At 43.2% G+C, this 16,338-nt stretch overlaps 1 protein-coding gene across 1 annotated transcript in view; it reads right to left on the reverse strand.

Moving 5' to 3' along the window:
* Positions 1–3,122: 3,122 nt before the first annotated feature.
* The window catches only part of shtn1 (shootin 1), a 131,368-nt gene continuing 118,152 nt past the window's right edge, over positions 3,123–16,338 (reverse strand). Inside the window, exon 16 of the mRNA XM_072239668.1 lies at positions 3,123–3,700. Coding sequence (XP_072095769.1) covers positions 3,123–3,700 — 578 coding nt within the window. The remainder of the gene's footprint in view (positions 3,701–16,338) is intronic.

Raw genomic sequence — 16,338 nt, forward strand, 5'->3', positions numbered from 1 at the left:
GGATATGCAGCGCAGTGCTGCTCCCAAATCCTGGTTTGCTTGTTCTGTTTGACTGTTAGTCTGTGGATAGAGACCGGAAGAGAGACTTACTGAGGCTCCGAGGGCTTGACAAAAGGATCTCCAGACTTGAGAGGTGAATTGGGGACCCCAATCAGAAACAATGTCAGAGGGAATTCCATGAAGGCGGAAGACATGATGGACAAGGAGGTTGACTGTTTCACGGGCTGTAGGGAGTTTGGGAAGGGCTATGAAGTGCACAGCTTTGGAGAAACGGTCCACCACAGTGAGTACAGCAGTGTTACCATGTGAAGGGGGTAGTCCAGTGATGAAATCCAAAGCAATGTGGGACCAAGGGCGGCCAGGGACAGGTAGGAGACGAAGCAGCCCAGCAGGTGGTTGGTGGCAGGCTTTTCCATGGGCACAAACAGTACAGGCAGAGATGAAGGAGCAAGTGTCAGTATCCATGGTGAGCCACCAGAAATGTCGCTTCAGAAGGGACAGAGTTCGATCGATTCCGGGATGGCAGACGAAATGGGAAGTATGCCCCCACTGGAGAACCTGAGAGCAGACAGAGTCAGGCACGAAGAGGTGATTGGGGGGGGGGGTGTCCATTGCCTGGGTTAGGTTGAGTCTAATGGGCCTCTTTGACTATGGATTTGATTTCCCAGGTGAGGGCAGCCACAACACAGGATGGTGGAAGGATGGTATCAGGGTTGGAAGGGCCCTCCTCAGGGACGTATTGACAAGACAGGGCACCTGGCTTCCCGTTCTTGGAACCAGGATGACAGGTGAGAGTGAATTTGAAATGGCCAAAAGATAGTGCCCAATGGGCTTGGTGGGAGTTAAAGCATTTAGCTGTCTGGATGTATGTCAGGTTCTTACGGTCCATTCAGACGATGAGTGGATGTTCTGCTCCCTCCAGCCAGTGCTTTCACTCCTCCAAGGTGAGTCTGACAGCCAGCAACTCCCGGTTCCCAATGTCGTAGTTCCATTCAGTGGGGGATAGATGGAAGAGAAGAAGGTGCAGGGATGGAGCTTTTGGTCTGCGACGGAGCATTGGGAGAGGACTGCTCCCACCCCAGTGTCGGAGGCATCTACTTCCACAATGAACTGGCAAGATGGGTCAGGTTGGACCAGGATGGGAGCGGAGGTGAAACACCTCTTCAGCTCCAAGAAGGCTGTGTCCGCTTTGGGGGTCTAATGAGATGGGGTTGCAGGAGAAGTGAGCTGAGTAAGGGGCGCTGCCACCCAGCTGTAGTCCCTGATGAAGCGATGGTAGAAGTTTGCGAACCCCAGAAATCGCTGGAGTTGTTTGAGTGTCGTGGTGTTGGCCAATCCATCAGCACCCAGATCTTTTCGGGATCCGCCCTCACCTGCCCGCTCTCAATGATGTACCCCAGGAAACTGACAGAATGGGCATGGAATTCGTACTTCTCTGCCTTAACAAATAGCTTGTTCTCCAAAAACCTCTGCAGAACTTGACAGACATGGTGGGTGTGCTCCTGAAGTTTACAGGAGAAGATTAGGATGTCGTCCAAATAAACAAAAACAAAATGGTTAATAAAGTCCCTAAGGACGTCATTCACCAGGGCTTGGAAGATGGCGGGGGCATTGGTGAGACCAAATGGCATGACCAGATATTTGAAATGACGGAGAGGGGTGTTAAAAGCTGTTTTCCATTCATCTCCCTCCCTTATCCTGACCAGGTGATGGGCATTCCACAAGTCCAACTTAGAGAAAATTGTGGCTCTGTGAAGGGGTCGAATGCTGAATTGATAAGGGGCAGGGGATACTTATTCATTATGGTGATATTGTTTGGGCCATGGTAGTCAATGCATGGGCACAGTGAGCCATCTTTCTTCCCCACAAAGAAGAAACCTGCGCCTACAGGGGAAGATGAGGGTCAGATAATGCCAGCCGCAAGGAAGCCATTTACATAAGTCTCCATTGCTTCTCCTTCTGGTTGGGACAGGCTGTACAGCCGACTGGTGGGTAGTGAGGCTCCGGGGAGAAGGTCAATAGCGCAATCGTAAGGGCGATGTGGGGACAATGTTGCTTGCTAAACACTTCTCCCAGATCGTGATACTCTACGGGAACCGTGGACGAGTCAGGAGGCTCGGAGGCAGACAAGGTCGCGGCGACCTCCACTGGGCAAAGGGCTGGTTGCAGACAAGTGGAATGGCAGAACGAACTCCGGCTGACTATCTTCCCAGTGGGCCAGTCGATGTGGGGGTTATGACGGCTTAACCAGGGGTGGCCAAGACCTATAGGGGCTTGAGGAGAGGAAATTAAATTGAATCGTAGCTGTTCCCGATGGTCTCCGGAGAGAAGGAGAAGCAGGGGTTCTGTGCAGTGTGTGACTCGGGCCAGGAGTCTACCGTTCAGTGCCCGAGTGTCCAGGGGGTACACAATGGCTCACATGGAATTCCGGCTTGGAAGGCTAAGTTTTCATCCAAAGAGTTTCCCTCTGCGCCGGAGTCCACTAGTGCCGGAGGCAAGGACTGTTGGTCGTAACACAACGCGGCTTGAAGCTGCATCCGGGGTCGGGGGACGGAAGGGAATGTTGTCTGACTCAGCAGGGTCCCTCCTGCTACTGGTGAGTCTTTCCCTTTTGGCCAAAGGCGGCAGGTGGCAAGGAAGTGACCGGACTGGCCACAATATAGACACTCACCTGCTCTCATTCTCCGGAGTCGTTCAACAGGAGAAAGGCGGTTCCGTCCCAGCTGCATGGGTTCCTCTCCCGGGGCGGTGGAATCGGCCGGGCTGGGAGCCACTTGGGGTGCAGGAGGAGAGAGGCTTGTTCTGGCGGGAGGTGGTAATGAGTGCCGAGAAGTGGCCAAAGGTGATGGACGACTAGTTCTTTATGGCGTTATCGGAGGCGATTGTCCAACCTGGTGGCTAGGGAGATCAGGGAATCCAGGCTGTTGGTGTTATCTCTTGCCACCAACTCGTCCTTTACCAGGTTGCTGAGTCCATTCCAACAAAACCCCTGGAGTTACTCATCGTTCCACCCCAAGTCGGCCGCTAATGTCCAGAACTCCACGGAATATTCGGCAGCACTGCGGGAGCCCTGGCAGAGAGTGAGTAGACACTTGGCAGCTTCTTTACCCCAGATGGGGTGGTCAAAGATCTTTCTCATTCCCGCGATAAAAGTGGCAAAAGAAGAGCAGGTTTCTGGTTGGTTGTCCCAAACCGCAGTGGCCCACGCTAATGCACTTCCCCGCAGCAACCCCATGATAGAAGCAATCTGTGGAGTAAGTTGATGACTGCTGTTCAAACACCAGGGAGCACTTAAGGAGGAAGGCCTGGCACTTCCCCAAATCCCCAGCGTAGTGCTCCGGCTCTGGTACGTGAGGCTCTCTGGGCGGGGGTGTTGGTGACACGTGGGGGGTTGCTGCTACAGGCTGTCCAAGCTGGTTAGACAGGGTTCCAGGAGTGAAATGAGTGGGGACATGGTCCACATAGTTACCCATCTGCGTGATGTGAGCAGACAGGGAACGGAGGTTCTCCATGACCTCCCAGAGGAGTTGGTCGTGCTGTCCCAGTAGGGAGCCCTGGCTGGCGAGGGCTTGTTGAAGGGTATTTGTGTCCGCTGGGTCCATGGTGGCCAGATCGTTCTGTTGCGGGGAACGGGGCAAACCTAAACGCAGGACACTGGCACGGGGATTGAGTTCGGATGCAGATGAGGGTGTGGGAGAGGCTGGAGGTGAACGGCAAATAGGAGGGTGAACAAGAAAGCAGGAGGCAGGCAGAACTTACCTTGACACGGAGCGTAGAAAGACAAGCCGTAGACAATACTTTTCTTGACACGGAGAGACAGAGTTACACAGGTAAACCTCGGTACTGAAGTAAAACTTAGAATCCTTATCTTGACACAGAGAGGCAGATATACCCAGGTAAACCTCGGTGCTGAAGTAGAACTTAGAATACACAATCCTAAGTGGCTGGGAACGTTAATTACCACACCGGCTAAACAACAATCTGGTAATGAGTGGGTGCAAAGCCGGGGTTTTTATGCTGCAGATCTTGATGAGAACCAGGTGTGTCGCCATCAAAGGGAATTAGGAGAAAATGGGGAATTAACGGTCGGGACCGTGACACACATATGCCTTATAGAGCCTCAACATCACATCCTGCTCTTATATTCCATACCTCTAGAAATGAATGCCAACATTGCATTTGCCTTCTTCACCACCGACTCAGTCTGGAGGTTGACCTTTAGGGTATCCTGCACAATGACTACCAAGTCCCTTTGCATCTCTGCATTTCTCCCCGTCTAAGATAATAGTCTGCCCATTTATTTATTCCACCAAAGTGCATGACCACACACTTTCCAACACTGTGTTTCATTTGCCACTTCGTCCATTCCCCTAAGCCTCCTGCAGGCTCTTTGTTTCCTCAACATTGCCTGCTCCTCCACCTATCTTTGTATCATTGGCAAATTTAGACACAAATCCATAATCCCATAGACTAAAAAGCAGCGCTCCCAACACCAACCCCTGTGGAACTCCACTGATAACCAGCAGCCAGCCAGAATATTCCCACTCTCTGTTTTCTGCCAATCAGCCAATACTCCACCCATGCTGGTAACTTCCCTGTAATTCCATGGGCTCTTATCTTGCTAAGCAGCCTCATGTGCAGCACCTTGTCAAAGGCCTTCTGAAAATCCAAGTACACCACATCTATTGCATCTCCTTTGTCTACCTTGCTTGTAATCTCCTTAAAAACTGCAGTGGGTTAGTCAGGCAGGATTTTCCTTTCAGGAAACCATGCTTGGTCTTGTCATGTGCCTCTAGGTACTCTGTAATCTCACCCATGACTATCGATTTCAACAACTTTCCAACCACTGATGTCAGGCTAAAAGGTCTATAGTTTCCTTTCTGCTGCCTCCCACCCTTCTGAAATAGCAGAGTAACATTTGCAATTTTCCAGTCATCCAGTACAATGCCAGAATCTATCAATTCTTGAAGGGCCATTGTTAATGCCTCCATAATCTCTCCAGCTACTTCCTTCAGAACCCGAGGGTGTATTCCATCAGGTCCACAAGATTTATCCACCCTCAAACCACTAAGCTTCCTGAGCATCTTCTCAGTCATAATTTTCACTGCACAAACTTCACTTCCCTGACACTCTTGAATGTCCAGTATCATGCAGATGTCTTCCACTGTGAAGACTGACGCAAAATACGCATTCAGTTCCTCTGCCATCTCTGTGTCTCTCATTACAATATCTCCAGCATCATTTTCCAATGGTCCTATATCTACCATCAACTCTCTTTTACTCTTTATATACTTAAAAAAGACTTTAGTATCCTCTTTGATATTAGTCACCAGCTTCCTTTCATAATTCATCTTTTCCTTCCTAATGAGCTTCTTAGTTTCCTTCGGCAAGTTTTTATAAGCTTCCCAATCCTCTGTCTTCCCACTGGCTTTGGCTTCCTTGTATGTCCTCTGTATAAGCTGCAGTCAAAAGAGTGACTGCCAGATCAAACTCCAATATAGAGTAAAACTGAATGGGATTGGCAGAAATTCAAGTTCAAGGTTAATTAACATTCAACCATACATGAATATAGCTAAACCAAGCCGCATTCCTCCAGGGCCAAGGTGCAAGGCACACCACCAACAACACACAGCATATATGGTTACAATTTCAGAAAAACATGCAATCACAAAGGAAAATCATAGGGCACCACTGCTCAATACAAGAGGACATGGCTTTAAGGTAAGGGGTGGGAAGTTCAAGGGGGATATTAGAGGAAAGTTTTTCACTCAGAGAGTGGTTGGTGCGTGGAATGCACTGCCTGAGTCAGTGGTGGAGGCAGATACACTAGTGAAGTTTAAGAGACTACTGGACAGGTATATGGAGGAATTTAAGGTGGGGGCTTATATGGGAGGCAGAGTTTGAGGGTCGGCACAACATTGTGGGCCAAAGGGCCTGTACTGTGCTGTACTATTCTATGTCCTATGTTCTATGTAAAAACAGAAGTATATAGCCCAAGTCCCTGAGTGGAAAAAGAAAGAAAATTATAGAAAATCATGGAATTTGTCAGAAACAGGATTTTTAATCTGACTTCAAAGATATTTTGTTCAATATTTACTGAATTTGATTTGTTGTCCAAATAGATACTTTACATTTGGATTAAATCTGTTCCAAAATAACTGCATTTTTTAAAAAATAAAATAACTTATTGGTTCTCAGTTTTGGAAAGTCATATTTGGAAGCGTAAATATGACTTTTCTCTCTTACTGACTGACCTGCTGTGTGCTTTCCAGTTTGCTTCAAATTTCTGACAAACTGCTTCAGTTCCAGTTCTTCTTTGCAGTGATAAACTTACCCCAACAATTTCTCTACTATGTTTTTCCTAAAATAGACTGAATTGAAGCATTTGAAGATTTCATATCCTATGTCAACCATTACAATTATTTCTCAGTTGAGTGTTCTCTTACAGCTGTAGTCAGAAAGCCATGAATGATGTAAGGAGTAGAGAAACAGAACATGGATGTAGGGCAGATGCGTAGCTGATAATCCAGATGAGTATCAGACAATATAAAATCTTTAATTCAGTTTTGGAACTTAAAAGGACAAAGAGAGACTAAACACAAGAAAATCTGCAGATGCTAGAAATCTAAAGCAACACACACAAAGTGCTGGAGGAACTCAGCAGGCCAGGCAGCATCTATGGATGTTTTGGGCCAAGACCTTTCTTCAGGATAAGTAAGCTAGCAAATAGCATAAATAAGTGAATTCAAAAGGACAAGCAGAGGATGCTTTCAATAGTAGAAGAGTCTAGGGTCAGAGGGCACAGCATCAGAATAGATGGCTGTCTCTTTAGAACAGAGATGAGGAGTTTCTTTAGCCAGAGGATGGTGAATCTGTGGAATTCATTGCCACAGACAGCTGTGAACGACAAGCATTGAGTATATCTAAAGCAGAAGTTGATAAGTTCTTGATTAGTCAGGGTGTCAAAGGTTACAGGGAGAAGACAGAAAAATGTGGTTGAGAAGGATAATAAATCAGCGATGATTAGAGTTGCTGGGCCAACTGGCCTAATCCTGCTCCTGCATTTTATGGTCTAAAAGTCTCTGACTGGCAATTAACGGGTAAGTTACTGAGAAAAGGAAATTTATATAAAGAAAGAAATGCTATCAATATCACCTTAAGTATTAGTATTTGCAATACAGAATTAGATAAAAATTCATATAGGTATTAAATTTATACACATTAACAGAAATTTGAAGTCAGCATGGATTTGTTGCAGGGAAGTAATGTGAAACAAACATTGTGGTTGATTTGTGCAAAGTCTTTCAGAAGGTGTTTGATTAATGCCAAATAACAGCATTGTCACTTGGTCAACAAGACGGAAGCTCGCACAATGAACAAGATTGAAATAGCATGGATTGTAAATTGGTATACAGATAGGAGATCGAGAGTGGTATTGTTTCACTATTTCTTGGCCAAAAGGAAATTACACTGTGATTTTTACTGGAGTTGAGCACTATGACCGTGTCAGGGTTTTGTACTAGAACCAAGGTTTGCTTGATAACATGAATTTTAATGCACAGAGCACAATTTCAGAGAATACAAAGTTTGACAAGTGTATTGAACAGTGAGGATATTGGATGGGTATCAAAAGGACAACAGCAGCAGTGATTAGACAAAATTCTGGAGGAACTCAGCAGGTCAGGCAGCATCTAAGGAGAAGAATAAACAGACTTTTTTTACTTCTTTAAAATACTAATTATGATGCTTCATATTCACAACTCTTTATTTTATTTGCTTCTGACCAAATCTCCTTCAGAAGTGTAATCATAAGCACAATCAAGAAGGCATAGGAAACTGTGAGTTTAATAAATAGAAGCATAAAGCACAAAAGTAAAGAAGTTAATTCAAACCTCTATAAAACTGGATCAGTTTGTTAATTTTATTAATATAGTACATATATGTCACCACATACAACCATGATATTAATTTTCTTACAGGCATTCATAGTAGGCATAGAGACACAATCAAATCAATGAAAGACCGTACAGAACAAGACTGACTAAAGAACTAATGTGCAAAAGACAATAGTGCAAGTTCAAAAAGGAGAAAAAAACAAAGTAATAAAAGTAAATAAATAAACAATAATTATTGAGAACATGAGATGAAGAGTCCTTGGAAGTATGTCCATATGTTGTGGGATCATCTCAGCATTGGGGTGAATGAAGTTATCCCCTCTTGCAAAGAAAAAGAATTTCAGGATGTATATTGTATACATTTCTCTGACATTAAACGTACCTTTGAAACCTCTGGTTCAAGAGCCTGATGGTTGAGGGGTAACAACTGTTCCTGAACCTGATGCGTGAGCCTTGAGGCTCCTGTACCTTCTCCCTGATGGCGGCAGTGAGAAGAGAGCATGGCCTGGGTGATGGGGACCCCTGATAATGGATGCTGATTTCCTATGACAACCCGTCGCGTCGATGTACCTAATGGTGGAGAGGGTTTTACCCATGATGGACTGGGCTGTATCCACTATTTTTTGTAGGATTTTCTTAGTTCTTTTTAAAAATGGATTATTATAAAATCTTATTCTGGACTCACGCTTTAATAAAGACATATTGGCCTTAGAGGTAGAGCAAAAAAGATTTAGCAGATTTACTGGACTTCTAATAGAATGAGGGAATTCAGTTATGTGAAAAGACTGAAGAAGCTGGGCTATTCTCACTACAACAGAGAAATAACTGAAAAATTTAATAGAAATTGCCAAAATTATGAGTGAATGAGGAAAGTCAAACCATTCTGGTTGGCAGAAGGGTTGAGAGCCAAAGAACACAGATAGTGTGTGATGGCAAAAATGAACATAAAGATGACATCTTGCATGCAGGAAGATATTTATGATTTATATTTCACTGACCAACAGTGTGACGCTAGTGAAAGCAGATCAGAATCAGATTTATTATCACCAAAATACTTCATGAAATTTGTTATGCAGCAGCAGTGCAGAGCAATATATCAAAATTACTATAAATTACAAAAACAGATCAAAATCATCATCATTAATATGTGTCATGTCGTACCATGATTGACCATGATTGTTCTTAGCAAATTTTCTCCGGAAGTGGTTTCCCATTGTTTTCTTCTGGGCAGTGTCTTTACAGGCCAGATGACCCCAGCCATTATTAATACTCTTCAGGGACTGTCTTGCCTGGCATCAGTGCTTGCGTAACCAGGCCCTGTGATATGCACCAGCTGCTCACATGACCATCCACCACCTGCTCCTATGGCATCATGTGACCAGGATCATAAGCAAGTGCTACACCTTGCCCAAAAAGTGACCTGCAGGCTGGCAGAGGAAAGGAAAATCTTATACCTCCTTCAGTATTTCCACCCCACCACCCAACAAAAATAAATAAATAGTACAAAGGACAAATAACAAGATAGTGTTGGGTTTAATTTTATTTGATGAGCACTTGGATAACTTGCAAAGAGCATGAGAAAAGCATAAGGATAATTTGCTGTGGGGAAACAGCCAAGGAATGAAATTGGCTGCACTTCAGAAAAGCTTGTTGGGTCAAATGGTGACCTTCTGTGCTGCAACAGTTCAATAGACCTTTTCAGGATTATAGAAATTTCAAATAAATACTTTAGAAGTGCAGTTATTATTATACTGCAGGTAATACAGAAACTAATTTGCACACAGCAAGTTCCTGCAACAACATGTTAATAAGCAGACAATCAGATATGTTGATAAGTGACTATTATTAACCAAGGGTTAGAAGCCTTACTCTTGTTTGAAGTGTGTGGTGGGTATTTTATACACACTTCATGGGCACACAAGGGCTTAGTTTAATGTCTCATCAGAGAGATGGTAACTTCAACAATGAAGAGCTCCCTTAGCACTGGACTGGAATGTCAGACTCAATATTTGTCTTCAACTGGGACTTGAAACAAATTCCTTGTGCCTCAGAATCAAAGGTGCTACTAAATCAATCATAGCTTAGTGTTCATTTATTAAAAGTAAGGATTTTAACATCTCTATTAAAGCGCTTGCATAAAGCACAATTTTACAATGAGCTTCAATCTCCCTCCCCAATACATTCAGATAGCACAGTTTAATTCACCATGCCACGAATAATGGTAGGAAGGTCGGCTAACAATTTTTAAATTAATTTTTCAAAGAATGAAATTTCTAATGACAACTGCTTACTGTGCTCGCTAAAACGGTAGTACTAGGTCTGTAGTAGAGATATTCACAAATCCTTTAAGTACATAAAATCATCAGGTTAATCAAGAATCACCATGTGGTCCTTTCTGTTAATTGAGTCCTTAAGTGGCAAAAAGCAAATGTTTACCAAGTGCTGTGATAGCAACAAATATATTGCTAAAAACCTTCCAGACAGAAGCACTGCAGGGTTCATGAGGACTTTGTATTTTCCCACTGAAACGTTTCCCATCTCTGTGGGAGAGTTAGTATGTGCTCATTCAAAACAGAGTCAAGCCAGGATAACTGCTTTCCACAAAATTAAGAACGGTGTCTTCACATGATACAGCTTATGAAAGAGGAAGCTGACAAACAAGACTCAGTAGGATATGAAACACAAGATGGATTATAATCCTTGCCCTGCAACTAGTGGAACAATATTCTTTAGTAATTTTAACTTATATCACTGCAGCTGGCAAGATCATTGCGGTACAAATGGATCACTAAAGTTACAACTAGGTTTGCCATAACAAGTGAATGCATACTGGTTTGACAGAATAAAGTCACTTATTTGCTCCTAAGGAGACTCAACACCTGGATACTTGCATAAGCCTGCTGCAAGTATTTGCTTTGCAGGTTTCTTATCATTGTAATAATTGTGACAAAACTGAAAACGAGATTATTGAATTTTACAAATTTCTAAATGTGCATACTCAACATTGTTTCCTCTTTACTGGTGATGCATCAGAGCTTTAGAAGTCAGTAGGGCCAAGTTTACATTAAAAGCCTTAATGCATCATAAGCATAGTTATGAAAATTACATTGCAAATATTTCATTTTCATTTAATGATTCACAGTGTGTGTCATCATATGAGAAAAGGGAGGTGAAACAGAATGTTGTGAAGCTATATCTATTGTTATCTTATGCCCAATTTGAAGACACATACAGGAACATTTGAATATGATTTTAAATCTGAGCGATGCTCCAATACTTGTGCATCAAATAATTGGTTGATCTCCACTGGAAAACTAATGCTTGCAACTCAGCCATCCTAAGGAACAAGTCTGCGGAGAGGCTATGCTGTTGTTTTCCTTATCCTCAGATAGTTACGAGGGTCCTAAGTACAGGTATAATACATGATCAAACTAAGCTATTGTCTGCTTGACATGAAGTTATTTTGCAGAAAAGAAATCTTATGCCAACTAGTTAATAAATTGTGAGTCCCATCATTTCAGAATCAGATTCCTAGTTACGTTGACCACTTACCATTAAACGTAACCTGTATGTTCTTTTAAGTTATCTTTAATAAGGTTAAGACCACAGGTCATAGTTGGCTTAACTGAATATCCAAGAGCCAATGGAAAATTTGAACAACTGTCACAATAGATTTTTAAAAAATTGAGTATCAAGTTTGAACACATTGCCAGGACTTGAAGTTGACAAAAGCTGGTATGCAATTATTTTTATACATAAAAAATGCTTTAAATAAAACATGTACCAGAATTCTGACAGGAGGTAACAAGAACCAGGAAATGCAAGTACAATGGCTGCATATTAGGCTGATCATCAGAAAGCAAATGAAGCATTCCATTTAAGTGAGAGTGTTTCACCAAGGGGAGAGATTGCTGTGGGGTGTCAGACCAAAAGATATAAGAACGTAAGAACTAGGAGCAGGAGTGGGCCACCTGGCTCGTCGAGTCTACTTTGCAATTTTATGTGGCTGATCCAATTCTCCTGTCAGCCCTAATTTCCTGCCTTCTCCTTGCATCCCTTCATGCCCTGACCAATCAAGAATCTACCAACCTCCCCCCTAAATATACATAAAGACTTGGCCTCCACAGCTCCCTGTGGCAATTAATTCCAACCGATTCACCACTCTCTGGTTAAAGAAATTCCTCCTCATTTCTACCTCTGCTTTTATATTTTAGTCCTCTTGAAATAAATGTTAACATTGCATTTGCCTTCCTCTCCACAGACTCAACCTGCAAATTAACCTTTAGGGAATCCTGCACAAGGACACCCAAGTCCGACACTGTACCCCATCTGCTATTTATTTTCTGTCATCCAAATCATTGGCATATAATGTAAAAAGCATCGGTCCCAACACAGACCTCTGAAATACCACTAGCCACTGGATGCCAACCAGAAAAACCTCCTTTTATTCCCAATCTTCGGCTGCTGCCAACCAGCCACTGCTTTGTCCATGCTAGAATCTTTCAAGTAATACCATGGGCTTGTAGCTTGTTAAGCAGCCTCTTGTGTGGTGCCTTGTCAAAGGCCTTCTGAAAACCCAGGTACACAACATCAACTGAGTTTCCTTTGTCTACCCTGCTTGTTACTTTTTCAAAGGATTCCAACAGATTTGTCAGGCAAGATTTTCCCTTGAGGAAACCAGACTGATTTTGGCCTATTTTATCACATACCTCTAAGTACCCTGAGACCTCATCCTTAATAATTGACTCCATTATCTTCCTAAGCACTGAAGTCAGACTAACTGGCCTATAATTTCCTTTCTTCTGCCTCTCTCTATTCTTGAAGGGTGAAGTAACATTTGCAATTTTCCAGTCTTCTAGAACCATTTGAGAATCTAGTGATTCTTGAAAGATCATTACTAATGCCTCCACAATCTCTTCAGCCACCTCTTTCAGAACTCTGGGGTTTACATCATCTGGTCCAAGTGGCTTATCTACCTTCAGACTTTTCATTTCTCCAAGAATCTTCTCTCTAGTAATGGTAACTTCACATACTTCAGGCCCCCTGACACCTAGAATGTCTGCTTTCTCCTTCTTCCTCCATTATTATCTCTCCAGCATCGTTCTCCAGCATTATGTGACTTTTAAAACCAATTGGCTGCACCAGTGTCGATTTTGTGTGTCTGACTTGAAGGGGGTGAATACTTATGCAATCAATTATTTTGTGTTTTATATTTGTAATTAAGTTAGATCACTTAGTAAGGATCTGTTTTCACTTTTATACGAAAGAGTATTTTCCTGTTGATCAGTGTCAAAAAAAAAGCCAAGTTAAATCCACTGTGATTCAGTGCTGTAAAACAATAAAACATGAAAACTTCCAAGGCAGGGGGTGGGGGAGGGGGGTGAATACTTTTTATAGGCACTGTATACATATATAGATATGGATATACACTGTTTATTGTATCATTATAATTTAGTTAGCAGCCACAAAATAATAAATTTCACAACATATGCCAGCGATATTAAACTGATTCTGATTCTGACATCTCACGCATTAACCTTAAACATTCCACGTCTCCACTATTATTGCTTCATGGCTTCTGAATATACCATTTATAGCACAGGTGCTCAAAATTACGTCTCACACACACACACACACACACACACACACTCCCTTTTGCAAACATATGAATCACATAAATGAACGTAGTTACTAGAGGGTGAAAAAGAAACAGAGATATGGGACAAAGTTTGGTGGTAGGATTGACCAGGTTACACTTGGCCAGTATACCAGCTTACTTTTGATGCAATAAATGACTTATTTAACATTGCAACAACTCCTTGAATCTGTTATGTTATAATGTTACTCCATGATTGATTTCTCCCTCTGACAGAAGCTAGCCAGTTCTCAGACCTTAGTAGATAGCATGACATTTGCATCTGTGCATGGAGGAAGTGATAAAGCACACATTCCTGTGTTCGACAACTCAATAGCTGAACAATGACAATCTCCAGCCATTAAAATCTATGACGGCCAGGATTTCTCTAACACTGAGCACCATCCAATATTGAAGAGTTCAGAAATCAAATGGATGTATGCCCATCTCCAACACAGTAATAAAACCTGAAAAATACAGCTGACTGAATGAATAAAGGCATAGCAACCTGGAAAAAATGGGTTTCTCAAGTAACAGTCCCCTGGTTCACCACCACCTGTCACTTCCACCCCTGGACTAATAGGTGCTTTGTTTTCTCCGACACCTGCTGATATGGAGATGAAAAAGTAGGAAGCTTCAACCCAATAATTACCTGGCACAAGTGGTGATTTACAATAACACAAGGCTCCAAGTCTCTTCATAGAGACACTCCCTAAGTGTTCATTATCATTTAGTAGGGAAAGAGTCACAGCGAAATGTTGTGAATGTGTCCTAGTTACCAGTCATTTGAAGATAGTACAAATAGCTGGGTTTATTGTCCAGTGTCTAATGTGTTTCCTATTCTTAAGTGTTGGGAGGAGGGAAGAGTTAATGAAAAAGTTGTCATGAAAAATATGAGATTCTGCCTGTTTGTGGCTATAAATTAGCTTTTAACTACATTATTAAGCTAGGCTAATTCTGCACACATAATTTTTTTCTAGCACAGTCAATTCCAGTTAAGCAGGGCATTGCCTCACTGCGCGTACATTTATGAAATGCACCAATTTCTCACCTTCAAGTGTTCATCTGCAAGTTTCAACCACATATTTTGTCAGTTGAGGTGTGCCTGGAAATGAACATCCATATGTAAAGTTATGGTTAATATTTTCAACCCAAACTTCTGTTACTGCAATGAGCTCTTCGGGCTTATGCATGGAGCGGAGAGCGCTGGACTCTGAGCTTTTTCAAACACCTGAACTGATCAATTGTTGCTTAACAAGGGTCACTAATCATTTAGTTTTCCTTCTGTTTTTCTCTAGAATGACTCACTCTTTGTAATGGGCTCAGGGATTCTGTATGACTTGTATTATTAGTGTGGATGTGTGATTACCGTGAATCCCAGTGTCCTGGTTTTAGAGAAATGACATCTCGAGGTGCTGCTCAGGTGAACCAATGTTCTTCTGGAATACTTACAAAGCAGCTCTGGTCCCCAACTCTACATTGGAGTCCGTCTTTCCTCTGCACTTTGGTTCTGACATAGCCAGTTCACATCGTGACAATTACATTTATATCTTAACCACTGATACATTTGTTATCTTTTTAAAATTATGTATTATGAATTATTTCATGCATATTTCTGAAATGAGGAGAATTGAGAGTAATAGGAATGGTACCATAATGGTTATGTTACTCTGCTCCATGAACCAGAGATCGGTACCAAAAATCCAGGGGCTTAACTTAGAATTCCAACTTGACAATAGCAGTGGTACAGAGAGGGAACTGGAAGTGAATGGATGAATTAAATTTGGAATAACAGCAGTATTAGCTATGAAATCGATGGGTTGTCACAAGAGCCCATTTCATTCACTGAAGTCAAAAATCCACCTGTCCAGCCCATATTGATTAGCAGAACTCTGCTACCGCTCAGCGCCTCTGTAGTCCAATTTCAGCTCCATTCTGCATGACCTCCCAATAAAGTGTGTGAGTTTTCCCTGGGTAATTTGGTTTTCTCCCACAGTCCAAAGACGTACTGGGTGGGTGATGCACTATCAGTTACTCCAAAAGACTGGAAGTTAGAGTAAATACCGAAAGGCTTTCATCAGCAGTAAAATGTGACCTCGACCATGCTGAGTATCTGCCCTGGTCTGAGGAGGAGCAGTGGCACAATTGCCTTTATTCAGGGGTCTGTGGGAGGAGCCACAGGAGCAGTCAGCAGAGGGGCGTGTCCAGACAGGTAACCCAGTTACAACATGTATATATGGTTTACCACAGTGGGTTAATTCGTCACAGTAAATTATCCCATGGTTAGGTTAGAATTAATCAAGTTTGTTGGGGGTTGCTGGGGTAGTGTGGTTTGAAGGGACAAAAGGGCCTACCCCACACTCCATCCCCGGTAGGGCCTACCTCACACTGCATCCCCGGTAGGGCCTACCTCACACTCCATCCCCGGTAGGGCCTACCCCACACTGTATCTCCGGTAGGGCCTACCCCACACTGTATCTCCGGTAGGGCCTACCCCACACTCCATCCCCGGTAGGGCCTACCTCACACTCCATCCCCGGTAGGGCCTACCTCACACTCCATCCCCGGTAGGGACTACCTCACACTGCATCCCCGGTAGGGCCTATCCCACACTGTACCTCAGGGAGGGCCTACCTCACACTGTATCTCCGGTAAGGCCTACCCCACACTGTATCTCCGGTAGGGCCTATCCCACACTGTACCTCAGGGAGGGCCTACCTCACACTGTATCTCCAGTAGGGCCTACTCCACACTGTATCTCCGGTAGGGCCTATCCCACACTGTATCTCCGGTAGGGTGTATTCCACA

This window comes from Mobula birostris, chromosome 21 (assembly GCF_030028105.1).
Source record: "Mobula birostris isolate sMobBir1 chromosome 21, sMobBir1.hap1, whole genome shotgun sequence".
Taxonomy (NCBI): Eukaryota; Metazoa; Chordata; class Chondrichthyes; order Myliobatiformes; family Myliobatidae; genus Mobula; species Mobula birostris.